Source organism: Vipera ursinii (genome assembly GCF_947247035.1).
Source record: "Vipera ursinii genome assembly, chromosome: 6".
Taxonomy (NCBI): domain Eukaryota; kingdom Metazoa; phylum Chordata; class Lepidosauria; order Squamata; family Viperidae; genus Vipera; species Vipera ursinii.
In genome coordinates, this window is record NC_139515.1 from 82,720,600 (window position 1) to 82,744,273 (window position 23,674).

At 44.6% G+C, this 23,674-nt stretch overlaps 2 protein-coding genes across 3 annotated transcripts in view; one reads left to right on the forward strand and one right to left on the reverse strand.

Annotated features, from left to right (window-relative positions):
- The first annotated feature begins 5,441 nt into the window (after window positions 1-5,441).
- ETFRF1 (electron transfer flavoprotein regulatory factor 1) lies at window positions 5,442-7,826 on the forward strand. Its single transcript, XM_083365345.1, has 3 exons — window positions 5,442-5,533; window positions 7,231-7,327; window positions 7,535-7,826. The coding sequence occupies exons 2-3, from the start codon at window positions 7,283-7,285 to the stop codon at window positions 7,742-7,744; spliced, it is 255 nt and encodes an 84-aa protein (XP_083221471.1). The 5' UTR covers window positions 5,442-5,533; window positions 7,231-7,282; the 3' UTR covers window positions 7,745-7,826.
- A 7,995-nt stretch (window positions 7,827-15,821) lies between these two features.
- KRAS (KRAS proto-oncogene, GTPase) overlaps window positions 15,822-23,674 on the reverse strand; it is a 39,575-nt gene continuing 31,722 nt past the window's right edge. Inside the window, exons 5-6 of one of the 2 annotated variants that reach the window (XM_083366154.1) lie at window positions 22,968-23,091; window positions 15,996-16,115 (exon numbers count right to left, since the gene is read on the reverse strand). In XM_083366154.1, the coding sequence (XP_083222280.1) occupies window positions 22,972-23,091 (120 nt within the window). In that variant the 3' untranslated portion in view covers window positions 15,996-16,115; window positions 22,968-22,971. Of the gene's footprint in view, window positions 16,116-22,967; window positions 23,092-23,674 lie in introns of both variants that reach the window. The other variant, XM_083366155.1, reaches the window with a different exon arrangement.

The window sequence follows — 23,674 nt, forward strand, 5'->3', positions numbered from 1 at the left end:
AGGCAGGAGGCAGGATGAGATGAGTTTTCCTCAGCTGTGCCAGAGGAAACCCTAGGTAAGTCCGTCAGAACTTCAAACAGTCACTAAGCGACCGGTCGTAAGTTGAGGACTACCTGTATGTGCTTCTTCTGAGGTAGGAATCAAATCAATAGCATTTCAATCATCTCAGAAATCACACGTGATTGTGGAGGTGTGTCAAGTTCACAACCCCTGTGATTACAGAAGGTGAAAGTCTAACCACAGAAGTATTAAGGTGCTCCAGGTGTTGATGCACTACAACAGGAGTCTTCAAACTTGGCCCTTTTATGACTTGTGGACTTCAACTCCCAGAATTCCTCAGGCAGGCACGCTGGGTCAGGAATTCTGGGAGTTGAAGTCCACAAGTCATAAAAGGGCCACGTTTGAAGGCACCTGCACTACAGCTTCCAACACCGCACCATTGGCTATGCTGGCTAGGTTGATTGGGAACTGTAGTTTAGCAACACCTGGTTCTAGCAGGGTGTGTCAACAAATATAGGTCACATTGAGGAGGACTGGAGAGGCTGTAAATGTGTTAATCATTCCTGCACTTAAATTCTATGTCATTAAAAATAACTGTCAAGTTTATCCTAATGCAGTGTTTCCCATCGTGGGCAAATTCAAGATATGTGGAATTCACTTCCCAGAGTTTCCCAGTCAGCAATGCTTAAATATCTTTAAACTGCTAAGGTTGGGAAACTCTGCCCCAAAGGATTGAAATGCATTGTATGAACTAATGTACTTGTAATATATTTTGTTAAAGTGGACCATAATTTGAAGTTATAATCTATATCAACATTAAATATATGAGTTATTGGTAAGTATGAAGTGGTAAGTATTAAGTGATAAGAGATTAAGTATTAAGGGCTAAGTATTAATGCCTCTGAGATTAAATATTAAGTGTTAAGTATTAGTGCGCCTGAGATTAATTTAGCTATCTGTCTACCTACATACCTTTTTCTTTTTGGGACCCTAAATGCAGAGAGAGAGGAAAAAAAGAAGAGGGGGGAAAAATCAGAAAAACACAATAAAATTGTCAAGAGGGGAACAAAGTAGTCAGAATTCCATCTTACCATCAGCCTACTGGCTGTGTTCACACAAACACTCAACTGGATTCTTGAATTAACTCAAACCCAATTAGCTGAACCCACAGAATGGAACACGGAAAGTCTCAAACCTCTTCTAAGGCTTTACAAAATGGCCTGTCTTACAATATAGCTAGTCCTCACTTAACAACCAACCACTCAGCAACCAAACTCCCCAGAGCTATCTACTGTATGACTTGCTTCTGGAGTTCCCACAGCCATACACTCCCACATTCACGTGACTGTGATTTTCAGTGGGTTGTGTTGTTGGTTTTTTTTTGCCTGATTCTGGCACTTACATATTTCCAGTTTCTGGCAAAAACACCGATTGAATGAAATGAATGCCACAAAAAAGGATTGTAGAATGGCGACACAATGACCACCACAACATATGACCCTAATCCCAGGTAAAAAAGGTTGTAAAATGGGATCCTTAGCAGCAGACATATAGTCCCAATTGTGATTATAAATCAAGGACTCTTTGTATTAGGAGGACAGGCTGGTGTTTACAGTAACATAATCTAACTAAACTGTAAACTTATCCAAATGGTGTTTTTCCTTCACACAAACCTGTTGTACCACAAAAACCAAACGTTCATTGTTGTTTGAAGGATGACTCTGAAGTTGTCACTAACCCGATTAAACACAAACCATGTTGGCTGAACCCATCTGATCTCTGTCATGTTTGGCAGAAGCAGCTGGTTTATAATTTTGATTTTAGGAATTCAGCTCCTCTTTAAGACATTAAGGAAATTGAGATGCCTTTGTAAAAAAAAAAGGCTGACACAGAAAAACATAGATATAACCCTCACATTTGAGGTAGTACAGGTGGTCCTCGACTTACAACCATTTGTGTAGTGACCGTTTGAAGTTACAACGGTATTGAAAAAAGGGACTTATGACTGTTTCTCACACTTACCACCTTTGCAGCATCCCCAGGGTCAGGTCATCAAAATTCAGACACTTGGCAACTGACTCGTATTTATGACAGTTGCACCAACCCAGGGTGGTCGTGTGATCCCCTTTCGTGGCCTTCTGACAAGCCAAGTCAATGGGTAAGCCAGATTCACTTAACAACCGTGTTACTTACTTAACAACTGCAGTGATTCACTTAACAACTGTGGCCAGGAAGGTCATAAAATGGGGCAAAACTCAGTTAACAACTGTCTTGCTTAGCAACAGAAATTTGGGGCTCAGTTGTGGTCATAAGCCGAGGACTGCCTGTATTTGCTTTCAAGGAATCAGGTTGATCAAGGGATCACTGAGGTCGTAAATAGGAACTGTTTCTACAAAGGGAGAGGGTCTCATGAAGGGATCAGCCATCTGCTGGATCTCCAGCAGTAGATCAAAATCTACCTTCAGCACAATTCAATTCTGCACTACTACAGAAGGAAGTCACAGAATATAGTAGATGGCTTACCACAACCTACTGCCTACACAGCATCCTGCATGGAGACTACACCCCCCCATAAAGGTCCCTGAGTGGGATGGGCACTGTAGTCCAAACATGAGGCTGAAAGTTGATCTAAAAGGCAGCTGGAGACTCTTGTTCCTTTTTTGCTCGCCACAAATGGCAAAAATCTGTTTTTTACCCAGTTGTGTCCAATCGCAAAGGCAGGTTCTTGCAAACTCGGATTAATCAAAATTAACATTGCACAAATATACCATGCACTGAAGATGTCCCCGCGGATTACAGAACTCTCTGGCAGCCAATAAAACAAAAAGGGGGGAAAGGGGCAGGTGGATATTCCACAGGTGAAATTCAGTGTGGAAGATCAAGGGAGGGCATTACCTGTGGGACATCCACCTGCCCGGTAAAGCCACCGCAGGTTGAAAACAACCGAGGCATGAAGTTTTATTGGGGTTTGACCCAATGGCGTCATTCTCGCCTCCACGTTAGCATCCCCAAATGGAAATAAAACATTTTTAGGGAAAAAGGAGCCTTGGTGGAGCAGTGGGCTAATGCCTCCTTAAGTAACACCAGCTGCCTGCAATTAGTGCAGGTTCGAGTCCCACCAGGCTCAAGGTTGACTCAGCCTTCCATCCTTCCCAGGTAGGTAAAATGAGGACCCAGATTGTTGGGGGCAATTAAGCTGACTTTGTAATAATGCCGCTTGGGGTGTGTGTGAAAGCCCTAATAAGCAGGCATATACATAGGATGAAGGCTACTGCTAAGCTTGTAAGCCGCCCTGAGTCTTCGGAGAAGGGCGGGATATAAATGGGATTTTTTTTTAAAAAAAGGCAGATTAAAAAAAGAAAGAAAGAAATCAGGCTTATTTAAAAAAAGACACGGAGGTTATAGCCTCAATGGGGACGGAGGTGTCAGATCCACCAACTGCAGTTCACGAGGTGAGTGGCTGCGTTCGCACAACACGTTGACCCAACTCGCGTGCTTCCTCTCTTTGGAAAGTGTTTACAAACGAGACGCGCGGGGGGGGGTGATCTGCATATGCATATCAGATATGCAAATAAGCCCACCCCCAGGTTGGGGAAAGGGCGTCACTCACCATTTTTTTCAGCGGCACCCCAACAACCCGGGCTGAAAAGTTGTTGATGGCCCCGCCCCTCCGTTTCCGCGGCAACGAGTCCCGCCCCTCCACCAGGCGCTCCGAGAGCCCCGCCCCTTTGACGCTCCTGGCAAACTTGAACGAATTCAACCCAAGAAGTTGGAAGGCTAGTTTGTAGAAACACCTCCGGTTCCCAAATGAACTTTATGGAGGTAGGAACTCTATGGCTCCCCCACCCACGCTAGTATTTATACAGAAAGAGCTTTGAAAAAAATGGTATTCGTGGTGCTTTGGATGGAAAAGAAGTAAGGATAGGGTTATTTTTTTTTGGGGGGGGGGGTGCACTCCGTGCAATGATGGAGGTTTGGCCAGTGCGAACATTGAATCGAATTCGGAAGTGATGACTGGGTGGCAGCTTTCATTTTGTTCTTCCTCTATGATTTAATCCTTTCCCGTCTTTGTTATAATGGCAAGTCAGCGCAGGCGCATTACTCCCAATGCAGACATGCAATAAACTTGACCAGTATTCTCGATCTATAGCAGGGGTCTTCAAACGTGGCCCTTTTATGACTTGTGGACTTCAACTCCCAGAATTCCTCAGCCAGGCACTCTGGCTGAGGAATTCTGGGAGTTGAAGTCCACAAGTCATAAAAGGGCCAAGTTTGAAGACCCTTGAAATCTATAGCACCGTTTCACAACCTCAACAACTTTAAGATGTGTCGACGTGCTGGCCGGGGGAATTCTACGAGTTGAAATCCAAACATCTTAAACGTTGCTGAGATTGAAAAACACTGATCCAGGGTTTTGCAAATAAGATGGGTGGTATATTATATATTATATGTTTCATCTGTTTTTTACATACTAACATGCGACCTGCTACCTGGGATACACAGGGAAGATTAACAGTTGGAAGGGACCTTGAAGGTCATCTAGTCCAACCCCCTGCCCAAGCAAGAGACCTTACACCATTTCGGACAGATGGCAGTCCAGTCTCTTTGTTGAAAGCTTCTAGTGATGAAGCAGTGAAAGTTGGACCATAAGAAAGGCTGAGCGCCAAAGAATTGAGGCCTTTGAACTGTGGTGCTGGAGAAGACTCCTGCGAGTCCCCTGGACTGCAAGGCGATCAAACCGGTCAGTCCTAGAGGAGATCAACCCTGACTGCTCTTTAGAAGGCCAGATCCTGAAGCTAAAACTCAAATGCTTTGGCCACCTAATGAGAAGGAAGGACTCACTGGAGAAGAGCCTCATGCTGGGAAAGATGGAGGGCAAGAGAAGAAGGGGACGACAGAGAAGGAGGTGGCTGGATGGAGTCCCTGAAGCAGTAGGCGGGAGCTTAAATGGACTCCAGAAGATGGTGGAGGACAGGAAGGCCTGGAGGAACGTTGTCCATAGGGTCGCGATGGGTCGGACACGACTTCGCAGCTAACAACAACAGTGATGAAGCTCCCACAACATCTGAAGGCAAACTGTTCCATTGGTTGATTGTTCTCACTGTCAGAAAACTTCTCCTTATTTCTAGGTTGAATCTAGGTTGAAAATCTAGGGGGAAAACTGAGCACCCTTTTAAAATTAAGCAACCTTTTTGCCTATTGTGTGAATGGAGCCGCCAACTCTTGCTGATGATGAATTCCATTGATGAACGATGAATTCATTCATTCATTCATTCATTCATTGATAATAATGTGATGAATTCCATTAGGTCAAACGGGACTCTTTTTCGCGAGAGCAGAGGCACCCCTCTTCCCTTTCGTAACTCTATCTGTCCCTGCCTGCGACTCTTAGGCGATGCCGTTCGGGACGTTTGAAGAGTCCTCTGTCTCCGCCCCTCCAACTCGTGCGCAGGCGCAGTAGCCGTCAGACGCCCCGGGCGGGGGGGGGAGCTGCGCGAACAGCTGGTGAAGTTGGAGTTCCTGGACTGCGCAGGTTAGTGGATTTTAACTCAAAATTAGTGAAATTGTGATTTACATTCGCACCGGTTTGGGGGCCTCCCAGGCTCCGAGGACTCGATTTGATTGGTGGGCAGCTTGCAGCTGTAGCCTGCAGCCCTCTTTGATATGTTGAAGTACTACAGCTCCCATCATCCACAGGCCTGCCTGGCTAGCCAGGTTGACTGCTGAATAGGAAATCTCTGAAATTAGCTGGGTTCAATGGTGTATATTTGCAGGAGCTCGACAGGTTGCAGAGCACTCCTTTTGCCTTACAACAACCCTGTGAGGTTGGCGGGGGGGGGGAAATCTTAGGAAGGGGCCAAAGTCGCCCAGGGAGCTTCTGTGGTTGTGGAGGGACTCGAACCTGGGTCTCGCTGTTCTCACTTCAGCCCCTTCACCACTGCTGCACCCCTAGTGGGGGCAGGTCATAACCGATAACTTTTTTCTATAACTTTTTATGACTTTTCCAGCCAATTAGTTTTCCTTGGTTGATTTTTTTTTCTGCAAACTCCTGCATTTCTTGCCTAAAATCTTTTTTTTTTTTTATGTGCATCTTCCATCACTGGAGGTTTCAAGAAGAGACTGGTCAGCCATTTGTCTGGAATGGTATACGTAGTCATAGTGTCTCTCCTGCTTGAGCAGGGGGTTGGACTAGAAGACCTCTTAAAGTCCCTTAGGTCCTTCCCAATCCTGTTATTTTATGTTCTGTGTTTGGAATTTTCCCGTTGCCTGTTATGGTCACGTCCCAAGTCTTCTAATTCAGTTCGTGGAAACATTTAGTACAATTCATCACCAGCTATTGCTGCTGGGAGTGGGGCAGCCTGTAAATATATATTATTATAAATTTAACAAATTATTATCACCATTGGTCCATAAATGTATGTTCCATAAAGTTGGAGTATCAGTTCTTTTCTTTCTATCCCAGTTAATCCAGTTTTGAAGTGTTGAGAGATTGATAGTATGACAGGTGGCTCTTGACTTACAACCATTTCTTTAGTGACTGTTTGAAGTTTCAACAGCCCTGAAAAAAGTGACTTATGATCGTTTTCCACACTTATGACCGTTGCAGCATCCCTATCGTCACATGATCATAATTCGTAGAGTCAACTGGTTTTTATTTGTGACGGTTCTCATAAACGGACGCACGTGATTCCCTTTGGTGACCTTCTGATAAAGTCAGTGGGGAAGCCAGCGTCATTTTATAAGTGTGTTACTAACCCAACAATTGCAGTAATTCCCGTAACAACTGTGGCAAGAAAGGTCGTAAAATGAGGCCAAATTTCCTTCACTGTTTTGTTTGGCAAAGGAAATTTTGGACTCTGTTGTGATTATACGTTGGGAATTATCTGTACTGCTATATTTTTTGTTGTCGTACCTTCTTGCCATATACAGAGAATAAATTAAGAAAATTTCCCTAAAGAAGACAGTAACATATTTCTTCTGTACTGTTGCCAAAAGACACACACCCTCCCCGTCCCTATAACATGTCCTTGAAGTCACCCAGGGTGAAAAAAGGCTATTTTTAATTATCTAAAGTGAAAGGCCGTTCAGAGATTTAATCGGAGCAAGTGGTGGAGAAATCAGCCTGGCGTAGACAGTGTAAGAAATTAATTGAATCTGAGAGGGTGATTCTTGTCAGTCATGCAGAACCGTTCAGATTATGCAGCTCATTTTAAAATGATTGTTCTCCAGGTAAATATGCCAGTCCGCATGAATAAAACGGACGTAGGTCTCAACTGACAAGATGGCCAACCCACTTAGATATGAAGTACTGAATCTGTACAAAAACGTAAGTTCTGAGGACTAACTCAGCCCTCTCCCAGTGGTTGACCTCTGAATACCTTGACCTGTACTCCTTTAATCCTCAGCCTGATGGGAGCTTATGTCCAACCATTGGAAGGACACCTGGCTAGGACAGACAGAGTAATTGGACCTAGGTAAGAATTTCTATGATTTGTTGGTTGTGTAAAACTCAACCTTTTCTTGTGTTTCGAAGCTTCTGTATCTGGGAAAGGAGTACCCCAAAGGGGCTGATTACTTTCGAACCCGACTCAAGGCAGCCTTCCTGAAAAACAAAGATGTGAAGGATCCAGAAGAAATCAAACGACTGATTGCCAGAGGCAAGTTTGTCATTAAGGAACTGGAAGCCTTGTACTTCCTCCGAAAATATCGAGCTCTTAAAAAACGATACTACGAGGACAGTTGAGCACCCACCAGTTGTAAAATCTGCAAGGCATTCGTAGCCAGTGGATGGGCCTGTAGTAATGATAATAATAAACTCTGTTGAATGATGGATTCATTCGTTCGTTCGTTCCTTCTGCAGAAACCAGGGGTTGAAAGAAAACCAGAGTGGCATTAGCTACCATCGGGCTGGGTAGCGGCTATTGATTGAGATAGATTTAAAACTATTAAAAGAAATGTAGACAGATTTAAAACTAGGATTTAAGACCAGAATAGTCTTCACGGATATTAATTCTCCCAGCATCACAGACATCGTATCTTCCATGCCAGCTTTTGGGCGTTAAGTGGGTGAAGGCCACCATCTAATGTGAACTTCTTGCAAACTTCTGCTTGGTCTACAGCAGCGGTCTTCAAACGTGGCCCTTTTATGACTTGTGGACTTCAACTCCCAGAATTCCTCAGCCAGTCTGCCTGGCTGAGGAATTCTGGGAGTTGACGTCCACAAGTCAAGGGGTCTTCAAACTTGGCCCTTTTATGACTTGTGGACGTCAACTCTCAGAATTCCTCAGCCAGGCACGCTGGTCTACAGAATGCTGGAGAAGAACAGTCATAGCCCAATCCTGCCTCAAGGTTTTGTTCTTAATATCCCCATAATTAGAATCTCTCAGGAATTCATCCGTGACATTCTCCAATTTGTGTCATCTAACCACTGGTATATTTAAAGAGTTGGTAACAGGGTCTATAAAGGTTTATTGAACTCTGAATACCTCATCTGACCCACCACCAAAGTGTCATCTATTGACAATTATTGGCATACACAGACATCCCAAAATTAACCCACTTCACTTCTTCACAATCGGCTGTAAGTTAATTAAATATGCTGGGTTATCCTACTTTTGTCTTAATATTTAACAATAACCCAGTTTCTTTTCAGTTTGAATTTTAATTTTTACACCTTTTCTTTGGCTAACAAAGTGTTTCACCTGCATCAGAGTTTTTTTCAAACACTTGGCAACTTTTAAGATGTGTGGACTTCCAACTCCCAGAATTCCTCAGCCAGCTGGAATTCCGGGAGTTGAAGTCCACACACCTTAACAGTTGCCAAACTTGAAAAACACTGGACTGCATAAATAGTATTTGTTGGTGTTGCAGTCTCTTTTTCAATTCCATTCTCACCTTTTCCAGTTTTTGTCATCAGAAAGTGCGCAGACACCACCCTGGATCATGTGACCAGAAAATAGAATTTGGATACCGGAGTCAATAACTTCATGAGCCCAGCTGCCCATAAGGATGCATAGGGGGAAATTTTAATTTTTTCCCCTCAGCATCTTCTGGAATCTATCCAGCCTAATTTAGAACTTGGAACTTTCTTTTGATGGCTCATCCTTCATGCCAAAATTGGTGGTCTATCTAATCAGAAATCATTTAACATTTTTTTTCCAGTTTCATGCAAAAAGTGTCTGAGGGTTTTGCAAATCATCAATAAACATAGATGTTTTCTCTCTTGATCATCTCCGCACATTTCATCATCTTTGGAAATTTTGCTTCCCAGGGCAAAGAAATGGGGAAGGATGCACAAACTCTTTTCCTTTTTACTAAGTACAATGACAGCGATATCGTTGTTGATGTGTAGTTTTCGTAGCATTTCACAGCACGAGGAACTAGTAAAACTTTTGCAAAGGTTTAAGTCAGGGGTCTTCAAACTTGGCCCTTTTATGACTTGTGGACTTCAACTCCCAGAATTCCTCAGCCAGCGTGCCAGGAGTTGAAGTCCAGAAGTCATAAAGGGGACGAGTTTGAAGACCCCTGGTTTAAGTGAACGGTGATTGTACTTCAAACGCCAGGGACCAATATCCTGAGGTCACGTGACCAAAATAAAAGGCCAAACCCTTGTATCATTCAATTGTTCTGCCTCAAAATAACAACAAAAAGAAGCACAATGTACAAAACACACGTTTTCGTTTATATTATGCAAAAATAGTTAAAATATGTTCTAGGTAAACACACTGCATTTTAAGAGATAGTCCTAGTAAGAAATTTGACTTTTGAGATAAAGGGGAGCAGGTGAGGCACAGATTTTGTTTGCTAAATGAAATCACAACAGTGGAATTAAATTATATAAGGTTAAGCAGGTTTAGGAGAGACCTAGCACAGACTGAAAGCAGGTGTTCATTTCAAAAATTGTCTTTTAGAATGAAATCAGTAGGAAACTTGTTACCACCTTAGATTTGGAAATTTATCTCCAGATATACATTCCTTCCAGCAAACCAATGTTGCTCAACCAAATCCAAGTGCAGACTTCAACTCCCAGAATTCCCCAGGAAGCTACACTGGCTGGGGAATTCTGGGAGTTGAAGTCCACACATCTTAAAGGTTGAGAAACATTGCATTGAGCCTTTTCTCCAAATGATTACAGTATTAATATTATTAACAGTAGCAACTGCGAGGGGGATCTTTGAGTCCTGGTGGACAATCACTTAGATATCAGCCAGCCGTGTGCTGCAGCTGCCAAAAAAGCCAACGCAGAGCTAGGCTGCATTAACAGAGGGACAGAATCAAGATCACGAGAAGTGTTAATACCACTTTACAATGCCTTGGTAAGGCCACACTTGGAATATGGCATCCAGTTTTGTTCACCACAATGTAAAAAAGATGTTGAGACTCTAGAAAGAGTACAGAGATGAGCAACAAAGTTGATCAGGGGACTGGAGGCTGAAACATACAAAGAAGGGTTGCTGGAATTGGGTATGTGTAGTTTAATATAAGGGAAGGGGGAGGGATGACATAATAGCAGTGTTTCAGTATCTCAGGGGCTGCCCCAAAGAAGAGGAAGTCAAGCTATTCTCCAAAGCACCTGAAGGCAGCACAAGAAGCAACAGATGGAAACTAATCAAGGAGAGAAGCAACCTAGAACTAAGGAGAAATTTCCTGACCATTAGAACAATTAACCAGTGGAACAACTTGCCTCCAGAAGCGGTGAATGCTCCAACACTGGAAGTTTTTAAGAAGAGACTGGACAGCCATTTGTCTGAAATGGTATATGGTTGGACTAGATGACCTCCAAGATCCCTTCCAACATTAAATTAATAAATATTACTGTCCAGCTAGTCGACTTACAACCACAATTCAGCCCAAAAGTTATCTCGCTGAGACAGTTTAGTGAATTTTGTCTCATTTTATGACCTTTCTTGCCACCGTTGTTAAGCGAATCACTGTAGATGATCCCATGACACCCGGGCATTCCAACGTTGTAAATATGAAGCCGTCACCAAGCATCCAAATTTTGATGGGGATGCTGCAACGGTCCTAAGTGTGAAAAATGGTCATGGCATTCTTTTCAATGCCGTCACACGTTCAAAGTCACTAAACGAATGTAGTAAGTCAAGGACTCCCTGTATCTATGCTACAGATGCAAACGTAAAACACAGAAGTGAATCTGTGTTTTAATTTGTGGCTTAGCTTGCATTTCCCCGGGTCAGCTTCGGAGATGGTAAACTCACCACTCACGAGTTTTCCTTCCTATTTTCACATGCTGAGAAAAAAAAAATGCCTTGTGCTCATCGTAACACCATTTCAAAACTCTGTGTAACAATGGAGTTACACCCAGGCCACAGGTAAAGTGTAAACTGCATTTGGATACGGGGTTTCCTGCTAATGTAAACCTCACTCATATATTCGATGCTCCATTGAGAATAAGGGCTGAAATAGGATTCGGAATCTGTTTTAATTTAGGGATACTTTAAGTGTGTTGGGGGGGTGTGTGTTGTTGTTAAATTTCCTGCATTAAAAATAGACCACTTTTTAGTGGGGGTTAAAAGCATTAAGGTATTCATATCAGCTACCTGGAAAACAAAGACATTTGGATTTTGTTACAGTGACTTTACATACATTTAACCAAGTGGGGACGCAGTGGCTCAGTGGGTTAGGAAGCTGAGCTTGTCAATCAGAAGGTTGGCAGTTTGGTGGGTTGAATCCCGAGTGCCGTGTAACAGAGTGAGCCCCTGTTATTTGTCCCAGCTTCTGCCAACCTAGCAGTTTGAAAGCACGTAAAAATGAAAGTAGAAAAATAGGGACTACTACGGTGGGAAGGTAACAGCATTCCGTGCGCCTTTGGCGTCTAGTCATGCTGGCCACATGACCACGGAGACCTCCTCGGACAAGCGCTGGCTCTTCGGCTTTGAAACGGAGATGAGCACCGGCCCCTAGAGTTGGAAACGACTAGCACGCATGTGCGGGGGAACCTTTACCTTTACCTAAATAAGCCAAAAGGCTCATTACACTAATGTAAGAAACGGCAGTTTAAATCGATTGAGGCACCATAATTCCCAGAATTCACCTCTCTGGTTGCATCGAGACCAGCAAGCTGTTGCAATGAATTGGAATCATCTCCGTCGCCAGGCTAATAAGAATACAGCCCCTGAATGCAGTCATATCTGTGGGAATGAATCCTATTTTACCCGCACAGGCATCTTTGCAGAGCTGACTAATCGAACAGCCACCTGCCAAAACCAGTTCATAAACCGGATTATTTCCAGAGAGCTGTTGAAGGCAACACCCGCCTTATCTGAACCGGCTTTAGGCTGACTGCATTCCCACAGCACAGATCATTGGCCGAGTGATCCCAAAACACCTGTTCACACAAAACAAGAAATCCTAAGTAATAGGACTGTGCAACGCTTCAGAGCCCATTCTGAAGTTAAGTGCTTTAGAGCAGGTAAAGACACCCATATAAACAAACCACTTTGAGATTAGTTGACCCCCTTCTTGATTGCCTGTGAAACTTAGCCACTGGCAGGTTCTTGATCCGGAGATCAAAATTAGGTGAGCAAGAATAAAAACAGATTGAACAAATCAAAAGGGCTTCAGCCAGATCTCATTCTCAAGGGCATTTTAGAGATCGTTCTTACTGCAAACCGTTTGTGTGAACGAAGAGCTTGCTCTGTTAGCTTTCGATGGCTACAGTAGGATTCCAGTCTAGTAATACGACAGCCTTCTTATGAAAGCAAGCTTTGGAATTGAAAATGACAAGTGTCAGTCAGAGTAATAGTGACTGTTAACAGTAAAGTGTCTGTTTAAAAAAAAAGATGGAGAAATAATAGATAGACCTTTCTTTCATTTGTTAATGAAGGATGAATGGAAGCAAGCAGCAGAAATTCTGGAAATTCTGGGGTTGGACTAGATGACCTCCAAAGTCCCTTATTCTGTTAAATAAACAATCCCGTATTAGGATAAGCCAAAATTCCTGCAGGGATGAGCTTTTGAGAAATGCTCAGGTCATTAATATATGGCTTATCATCACCTCCACCCCTTGGTGTTTGTTCTGTCACCTGACTTGGCCTTTTTATTTTTTCGCAAAAATAAAAAAATAAAAAGAAATGGGAAGCTGATTAAAGCAACAGCCTCCAGCATCACCTTTATTTAAAATAAAGGTTTCTCAGTATTTTAGCAGCTTCTAAAATATTGAGCAAGATGGGTCGGTGCCACTTGACTGATGCTTAATTTGTTTCTGCTTTCACAACTGTACAGCGAATGACAAACTAGCTTCAAGGGCTGGATTCACACAACATCCTCATAAAACCTCCCCAACCAAGGCTAATGATAAACTAAGCATATTTTGTAAGTATGTCCACATTAAACCGGTCTGGTTAAGAAGCAGGTTGGGTGATGAAAACTACAAGGTGATAGAATTAAGAAACTTTAGTGCTAGTCAATTTCTCTTGGCAAGACTTGATTTTTTTAAAGGAAAGACCAACTTGGGGGAATAACTAAATAATCCATTTCTCTGCAAATTCAGGATCCATCGTGATCCATGTGACCTCACAAGAGAACACGCCTGGCATTATCTTAGCAGCCTCCTCTTTCCCACAACTGGGGAAAAAAAAAGAATTCATCTTGTTATAAATGGTCTAAATCATATTTGATTCTATGACGGTTCTCTGGCTATCTATAACCTGCACTCAACTGGGATCTAATTGCTGTATTCTTATTTCTTTCCCCTAAATTACAGGTAGTCCTCGGACGTACGACCATAATTGAGCCCCAAATTTTGGTTGCTAAGAGAGGCAGTTGTGAGTTTTGCCCCATTTTACGACCTTGCTTGCCCCAGCTGTTAAGTGAATCACGGCAGTTCTTACATTAATGACACGGTCGTTAAGCGAACCTGAACGTGTTTGTGACCGTAGAGTCCTTGGTTGTTTACTTGCAGACATTGTGCCACCAGAACTAGGCAACTTCTCAAATTCCAGCTCTAGTATCCAAATAAAAGTCTAGGATTACTTTCATTTCTGAAAAGCTTACTGTTTATTGAATACACGGCCTGGTAAAAAGGCAAGGTAAAACTAACTCTGAAATCCCAAGGCATCAGACCACAGCATATATTAGCAACTTTCCCACCCAACACCCCTCCCCCAGAGGTGCACGTAGCTCATGTAAAACATGTTCTCTTTGTTACGGGAGCCGTCTGCTTTCTTCTTCACACCTGCTAGAATGTCCTTGAAAGGTTTCCATTCTGCCGACTCTCAGCAAGCTTCCGTAGAATTGGAAAGGTTTCGTTTCTCTAACTAACCCATTTGAAAACAACACCTCCACACACACCCCATTCTAACGGCAAGAGGAACTAGCTGCCAAATTTTCTTTCATCAGTAACACTGTTAGAAGGGAGTTGGGTTCACTCTCTGTTTATATACAGTGTAAGTTAGAGGTTTATATTTAGTAGATTGTTCTATCAGTGCTGGAGGGAGGGATTAAGCCTAATCAGGGAATGATTAAGGAGAAAACACCCACCAACACCACCAACACCAGAGAAACTACTGCATATAAAATGAGAGCAAACTCTACTCCCTTCTAGCACCAATGATGCTACTTAGATTGGTCATTAAACATCTGCAAGCAAACAACCAAGGTCAGAGAGAACCCAGGTTTCCACAGTTCGACCTCATAGTCTCTTCTTTTGGAAAATCTTATCCCATTTAAGAGGAATTTCCCTGACAGTCAGAACAATTGATCAGTGGAACAGCTTGCCTCCAGAGGTTGTGGGTGCTCTAACACTGGAGGTTTTTAAGAAGAGATTGGAGAACCATTTGTCTGGAATGGTATAGGGTTTCCTGCCTGAGCAGGGGGTTGGACTAGAACAGGGGTGTCAAACTCAATTTCATTGAGGGCCACATCAGCATTGCAGTTGCTCTCAGGGGGCCAGGTGGGTATGGCCTACTGGGTAGGCGTGGCTAGAGTGCGTATGGCCTACTGGGTGGGCATGGCCAGCTCTACATTGTTCACATCAAGGGTGCCTAGGCAGGAGTGGGACAGATCTGAGGGTCTCTGGCAGAAGGAGGGTCTCTGGGCCAGGGCCAAGGCAGTGGGGGCCATTCCCTCACTGTTTCCAGGATGGCTTTGCGGGCCACATGAAACCACTTTGCGGGCCGGATCCGGCCCCCAGGCCTTGTGTTTGACATGTCTGGACTAGAAGACCTCCAAGGTCCCTCCCAACTCTGTTATTCTATTCCAGGGGTCTTCAAACATGGGCCTTTTATGACTTGTGGACTTCAACTCCCAGAGTTCCTCAGCCAGGCATGCCTGGCTGAGGAATTCTGGGACTTGAAGTCCACAAGTCATAAAAGGCCCAAGTTTGAAGACCCCCTGTTCTATTTTATTCTATTCCAGGGACCCAATTTCAGAAGATGTAGGGGAGGGGGCACCAAATGGGACTGAGGTGATCCAAACGTCAATGGAACATTATATTCTATCTGGAATGGTAAATCTGCTGTCCTGGCTGAGGGAAAAATGCTCAGTTCTTCCACCCTACGCCTGGAGGAAGGAACATCACGCATAAACCTGAGCTCCAGAGGAGGAAAACAATGTTTATTTGCTACCACAACCGATGTTCCAGCCTCCATTTAGCTCTAAGGCTGGTCCTCAAAAGTGCAGAGAAGTCTCAACATTCTGGGCAAAAGGAAAACAAAATGGAAACGAGCCAGAAGACCGTTAGAAGATTCTGTGTGCACCATGAGACTCTGAAGAAGAACTTTCTGGAAGATCTGTTGCTTTGTTTCACAAGCGTGGAGAAGTTGGAGAACCAGCTTCCTAGGATGATTGACACTTCCCCCCCCCCATACCTTGAGGAAAATAAGTCGTGCTTGGCAGGTTCAGGAAACAATGCGGCAGAAGAAAAAGTGATGTTAAAAACGTTCGTTCTAATAATTTAGTGTGACGGGTAGAAAAATGAGTCGGGATCACCGCAGGACTCTTGAAGGGTAAAGGATGGACAGTATTTTGTGTTTGTTTTACACGATTATACATTTCGTCTTGGACTTCTTTTTCTTCTTTTTGCCGTTTTTGCTCATCTTCTCTTTGTGCTTTCGGATCTCTCGAACCAATGTGTAAAAAGCATCATCCACACCCTGCAGAGAGAAGAGAGAACAAGAGAAGAGTTAACAGAATAACTGAGTTGGAAGGGACATCGAAGGTCATCTAGTCCAACCCCTTGCTCAGGCAGGAAACCCTATCCCATTTCAGACAAATGGTTGTCCAGTTTCTTCTTAAAAACCTCCCGTGTTGGAGTACCCACTACTTCTGGAGGCAAGTCGTTGCACTGATTAATTGTTTTCACTATCAGGAAATTTTTCCTTAATTGCAGGTTGCTTCTCTCCTTGATTAGTTTCCATCCATTGTTTCTTGTCCTGCCTTCTGGTGCTTTGGGAAATAGGTTGACACACACACCCCCTCTTCTTTGTGGCAGTCCCTCAAATATTGACACAAACGATACAGGATCATCTGGGGTCCCTTATTCCTGTGCCCCAAAGTTTTAGCCAGTTTGCCTCTTTTGTTCCCTCTAAGAAACTCGATGTATTTTGCTAAATTTTATAGCCTGCTTCCAGTTTTCCTGAAAATCTTTTAAGAAACAATTCAATTTATGATCACATGACCGTGGGGATGGCACAACGGTTGTGTGAAAGAGTCCTAAGTCACTTTTTAAAATGCGAGCGGAACTTTGAATGGTCACTAAACGAATTGTTGTAAGTCAAGGCCTACCTGTATAGAGTAGTTAATGCAACCTGATAGTATCTCGGGGCAAAATATGGTCCTCAATTTACAACCATTCCTTTAGTGACCGTCTGAACTTACAACGGCGCTGAAAGAAATGACTTAGAATCTGGTCCTCGAGCTTACAACATTGCAGCCTTCCAACAGTGTGATGCACAGTCACGTGATCAGAATTTGGGCACTGGCATGTAATTTATATGTCGGTGTCTTGAAATCATGTGACCGCCATTCATGAATTTCCCAGCTGGCTTCCGACAAGCAAAGTCAATTGGGGGGGGGGAGCCAGATTCACTTAACGACTGCACCGTTCATTGAAGAAATATGGTGATTCACTTAACAACTGTGGCAAAAACGGTGGTTAAAATTGGCCATGGCTCACATAAACCACGGCCTTGCTTAGCAACAACAATTCTGATCCCAATTATGTTTATAGGTCGAGGACTATTTGCACACTGTAACAACAGCTTGCAACAGAACGTAACTCCAGGCATCTATACTCAAGGCTAATTCTTATGAGATTCAACAGATCTACTCAGAAAATGCCTCAATTTTATGGACACTTATCCTGATCAATCAGGGTTTCCCCAGGGCCAATCCAACACCTTTACTATGATTGTTACATGCTGGTTTTCAATAAGGCTTATTGCTAAGGAGGAGGAATGTAAATATTGCCAATATTCCCCAACACGCAAAGACCTGGTGGCTTCGTTCACATAATATACTAGGCTTGGCCAAGCTCTGGTTGCTATAGCATGTTGTGTGAATTCAGCTCATAAGGTAATTTATATTCAATGTATTGTAAAAAACCAGAAAATGGCTCATGCCAATAAGCCAGTTAAGTCTGTCGTGTAAACCTAACAATTATGTACAACGGCAACAAGAAGCCAGGATAAAATGTAAGGTTGATTAGCATGCATTTCCTAGATATTTTCCTTTCCAAAAGAGAGGAAAAACAGCACTATGTATTTCTGTAAGATACAGAGAAGCTAGGAGCAAAGGATCCAATCATTTAATAAACCCAAGAAGCCACAGTGAAATACTTCCAATTTTTAGTCAATCAGATAATATCCATCAATGAGAATCTTACATTCACAAACATGGAATGACACACTGATTCCCATTATGGAAGAAGTAAAGGAATTAGCAGAAATAGTGAAATCGTCTCTTTTAATCAAAGAAAGGAATTTATCTAGCTTTGTTTCTATTTGAAAACCATTTCTGGTCTTTTTGTTTGAAACTGGGGGGAAAAAGTAAAACTTTGATTTTAGGGTTTGATGATTATAATGCTTTTGTAATTATAGAAACAGTTGAAATCTTATAAAATGTAAAGCAAAGGCCTGTGGAGATCATATATATAAATAACTTTTTCATCACTGTTGTAAATTCAAAAAAACGCTGCACGAGGCAGTCACTCAATGAGGACTACCTGCTTGACACTTGCTGGTAAAACAAATGGAATGTTGGGCAGTCTTTCAGAAAGCTGCCCAGACAAGGAACCAATCAGGACTTAGCTGCTCAAAGCAACCAACCAGAACCCAGCCCAAGGAACGAACCAATCAGGAATCAGCACTGCAAAAAGGCTTTATTAGAGAAAAGACAATTTTCTATATTGATTGGTGACTGGAAACCCTGCATGGATTTTTTGCATAAAAAAAACAACTTTTGATTTATGGTTTTGATTATTACACAGGATAGTTTATAGAAAGAAGAGAGTCATGATGTCACTTTAGAAAGAAAAGCTGATTTACAATCGTATTTTTAACTGCTGTAAAGAAGATTGGAAATCACCTGATATCTTTCCTTATATCTTTTGTTTTTACTTTCTTTCTGGACTTTTAGCTTTTTCTTTTTTTCCTCCCTTTCTTGCTTCTTTTTCATTCTATTTTAGTTTTATTCTATCTTACTCTGTGTGTGTGTGTGTGTGTGTGTGTGTACACACATGTATACACACACACACACACACACACACGGCCCAATTGGTAAAAGAAAGCTCAGGATATACACAAACACACACACACACATGGCCCAATTGGTAAAAGAAAGCTCAGGATACCCACACACACACACACAAACACAGCCCAATTGGTAAAAGAAAGCTCAGGATATACACAAACACACACACACACACACACACACACACACACGGCCCAATTGGTAAAAGAAAGCTCAGGATATACACAAACACACACACACACGGCCCAATTGGTAAAAGAAAGCTCAGGATATACACAAACACACACACACACACACACACACACACACACACACACACGGCCCAATTGGTAAAAGAAAGCTCAGGATATACACAAACACACACACACACACACACGGCCCAATTGGTAAAAGAAAGCTCAGGATACACACACACACACACACACACACACACACGGCCCAATTGGTAAAAGAAAGCTCAGGATACACACACACACACACACACACACACACACACACACACACGGCCCAATTGGTAAAAGAAAGCTCAGGATACACACACACACACACACACACACACACACACACACGGCCCAATTGGTAAAAGAAAGCTCAGGATACACACACACACACACACACACACACACACACACGGCCCAATTGGTAAAAGAAAGCTCAGGATATACACAAACACACACACACACATGGCCCAATTGGTAAAAGAAAGCTCAGGATATACACAAACACACACACACACACACACACACACACACACACACACAGGGCCCAATTGGTAAAAGAAAGCTCAGGATATACACAAACACAAACACACACACACACACACACACACAGGGCCCAATTGGTAAAAGAAAGCTCAGGATATACACAAACACAAACACACACACACACACGGCCCAATTGGTAAAAGAAAGCTCAGGATATACACAAACACACACACACACGGCCTAATTGGTAAAAGAAAGCTCAGCACACGCATGCACGCGCAAACACACACGCAGTAAGCTCAGGACACACAAACACACATTATAAATTATATGAACAGCTATACAAAAATGATCAATCATAAGACCAAGAAGAAAGAATCAATCAGGAACCAACACCAGAACAACCAATCAGGATTGGATCCCAGTCGGGGACCAGCGCTCACCAACCTGCCCCAATTGGAAAGCAGCTTGGCCGAAGCCCAATCAGAAGTCAAAACGCCTGGCCATAAAACAGAGCAGGCCGCTTTGCCTCTGGAGATGCTGGTGAAACAGTTGTTGGTGAAACGTCAGGAAATCTCCAGATTATGGTGACTTTAAAACCTGAAGCCCAACTCTGTCCAATAGATACTGGCCATGAAAGCCTAAATCCATCGAAATGATAATCTATATTTTTTCCAACCATTGTTATTTCAGTCACAGTGCAGTGGTCTCTGCTACAGGCAGTCCTCAACGTAGTGACTGTTCAAAGTTACAACACAGGGAAAAAGTGACGTAATTCTTAACCGTTGCAGCATCCCCGCATGGTCACAATGATCAAAATTCGGAGGCTGGGCAACTGGCTTATATTTATGACGGTTGCTGTGTCCCGGGGTCATGCGAACCCCTTTGGCAACCTTCTGACAAGCAAAGTCAATGGGGAAGCCGGATTCACTTAACAACCGTGTTACTAACAACTGCCGTGATTTACTTAATAACGATGGGCAAGGTAAGTTGCAAAACGGGATAAAAACTCACTAACATAACTTACTTAACAACAGAAATTTTGGGCTCAGTGATGGTCATAAGTTGAGGACTGCCTGTGTGGAGACTATTTCTTACCCATGCCACTCTTAACTCTAACCCTGTTGACCAATAATCTACGTACGTGCTTGGAAAATCAGTGAGATCTCACAAAAAAAAGCATCAGCTTCTTATGAAGCACTGTGACCTCAGCGATTTTTGGAAAACATAATTTTGGAATTACATAGTTAGAGAGTAACAGAGTTGGAAGGGACCTTGGAGGTCTTCTACTCTAAGGTCCTGCTCAAGCAGGAGACCCTACACCATTTTGGACAAATGGCTGTCCAGTTTCTTCTTGAAAATCTCCAGTGATGGAGCATCCACAACTTCTGGAGGGAAGTCGTTCCACTGATTGTTCTCACTGATAGGAAATTTCTCCTTAGTTCTAGGTGGCTTCTCTCCATGATTAATTTCCATCTGCTGCTTCTTCTCCTGCCTTCAGGTGCTTTGGAGAATAGCTTGACTCTCTTTTCTTTGTGGCAGCCCCTGAGATATTGGAACAACTGCTATCATGTCGCCCCTGGTCCTTCTCTTTGTTAGACTAGACCAGGGGTCGGCAACCTAAAAAAGAAAAAGAGCCACTGGGAACCGGTTCCATCACAAATTAAAAAAAGAGGGAGCCGCGTGTGTGTGTCCATGCACGCGCATGCGCAAAAAGGTTTTTTGCGCATGCGCGGACGCACGCGGCTGCCATTTTTTAAAAAATGAGATGGAACCGGTTCCCGGTTGCCCGATGGCGACGGCCCGTCTGCAAAGCTGCCGCTTTCGGCAGCTTTGCAGACGGGCCGTGGCAGCTTCCGCAAAGAGCGGCGCCCCTGCCCATTCCGAGAGGTGCGCGCGCACGTCTCCGAACGACCGGAGGTGCGCGCGTACCTCCGCGCGAATGGGCAGCGGTGCCGCTCTTTCAGGAAGCCCGCCGCGGCCCGTCTGTGAAGCTGCCGAAAGCGGCAGCTTAGCAAACGGGCTGCGGCAGCTTCCGCAAAGAGCGGCGCCCCTGCCCATTCCGAGAGGTGCGCGCGCACCTCTCCGAACGACCGGAGGTGCGCGCGTACCTCCGCGCGAATGGGCAGCGGTGCCGCTCTTTCAGGAAGCCCGCCGCGGCCCGTCTGTGAAGCTGCCGAAAGCGGCAGCTTAGCAAACGGGCTGCGGCAGCTTCCGCAAAGAGCGGCGCCCCTGCCCATTCCGAGAGGTGCGCGCGCACCTCTCCAAACGACCGGAGTTGCGCGCGCACCTCCCCAAACCTTTGGGGAGGTGCGCGCGTACCTCCGTGCGAAGGGGCAGCGGCGCCGCTCTTTCAGGAAGCTGCCGAAAGCGAAGGGGCAGCGGCGCCGCTCTTTCAGGAAGCTGCCGAAAGCGGCAGCTTCCTGAAAGAGCGGCACCGCTGCCCGTTCGCGCGGAGGTACGCGCGCACCTCCCCAAAGGTTTGGGGAGGTGCGCGCGCACCTCCGGTCGTTCGGAGAGGTGCGTGCGCACCTCTCGGAATGGGCAGGGGCGCCGCTCTTTGCGGAAGCTGCCGCGGCCCGTCTGCTAAGCTGCCGCTTTCGGCAGCTTCACAGACGGGCCGCGGCGGGCTTCCTGAAAGAGCGGCACCGCTGCCCGTTCGCGCGGAGGTACGCGCGCACCTCCCCAAAGGTTTGGGGAGGTGCGCGCGCACCTCCGGTCGTTCGGAGAGGTGCGCGCGCACCTCTCGGAATGGGCAGGGGCGCCGCTCTTTGCGGAAGCTGCCGCGGCCCGTCTGCTAAGCTGCCGCTTTCGGCAGCTTCACAGACGGGCCGCGGCGGGCTTCCTGAAAGAGCGGCACCGCTGCCCATTCGTGCGGAGGTACGCGCGCACCTCTCCAAAGGTTTGGGGAGGTGCGCGCGCACCTCCGCCCATTCGGGGAGGTGCGCGTGCACCTCTCCAAACGGGCGGTGCCACTCTCCATTTGGAGAGGTGCGCGCGCACCACTGCCCGTTGGAAGAGGTGCGCGCGCACCGGGCGGCTGGGAGCCGCAAGAGACGGCTCAAAGAGCCGCATGCGGCTCCGGAGCCGCAGGTTGCCGACCTGTGGACTAGACATACCCAATTCCTGCAATCCTTCTTTGTGTGTTTTAGCCTCCAGCCCTCTAATCATCTTTGTCGCAATTCTCTGTGCTCTTTCTGAGTCCCCACGTCTTTTTGTTTGTCTGGACATTTTGGAGAGGCAATGGATCCAGCATTGCACCCAATTAAGTTCCTTCAAATGTGTTGGGACTACAATCCCTAACATCCCCAGATCTTCTCCGAGTAGGCAATGACAGATCCAGCCCGGCACGATCAGAGAGGACCAAAAGCTCCACAGCAGCAAAACTTTGAAAAGAATTCAATCAACAGCGGCTTACAATCATTCTGAAATTAGGAGAATTCATTAGAGAAAAGCTGGAAGTTAGATTTGATTCACACTGGTCGAAGACATTTTTTTCTCCTGTCAAATGCTTAGGATATTAAACCCCCCTTAAACAAAATTGAAACTTACCCGGTTACATTAAAAGGCATTTTTTAATTTTCACACACCCGGGAGTCTTTTCTTCGGTGATGACTTTTGTCAATCGGTACTGCTGAATCTCTCGGACCAAGGTATAGAACGCATCTTCCACTCTCTGTTGTTGTAAGACACAACTCCTTTAGAGTCGGTTTTCGCTTAAGCAGGCGACAAAGCAAGGTCTCGCCCAGGAGCCAGGAGGAAGTGGAAATTGGCTACCGAGCTTTGGGGAAAAGCAGGGGAGATGGGTCTCCAGCCTTTCCTGGTGAAAATCTTGGGGTATCATCTGCATTCACCATGGCCGACAGCAAAATAGATCAGCGTTCAAAGAAACAACCTTCCATACATTGCAATCCTTCAGATAGGCTGGCTCCACAATGCATCTACAGAACATCTGTTCCTACAGGTTTCAGTCCCAAAAGTGCTTTTTCCAAAAGGCAACTGGACTTTCCTTGTTTTTCCTTAAAAGACGTTTCGCTTCTCATCCAAGAAGCTTCCTCAGTTCTGACTTGAACGGTGGAGAATGGGAGGATTTATATTCCTTGCAGTCACCTGGTCGTTAGTACTCTCTCTGAGAGTCATTGAGGCCGCTCGGAGGTTTATCTGTGCCCTCGGAATCACCTGGCTGGTGCAAATGGGCGTGGAACTTTCTTGGAACTGCTGATAGGACACAAGGTCTCCTCTATGTTCTGTGTTTCCAC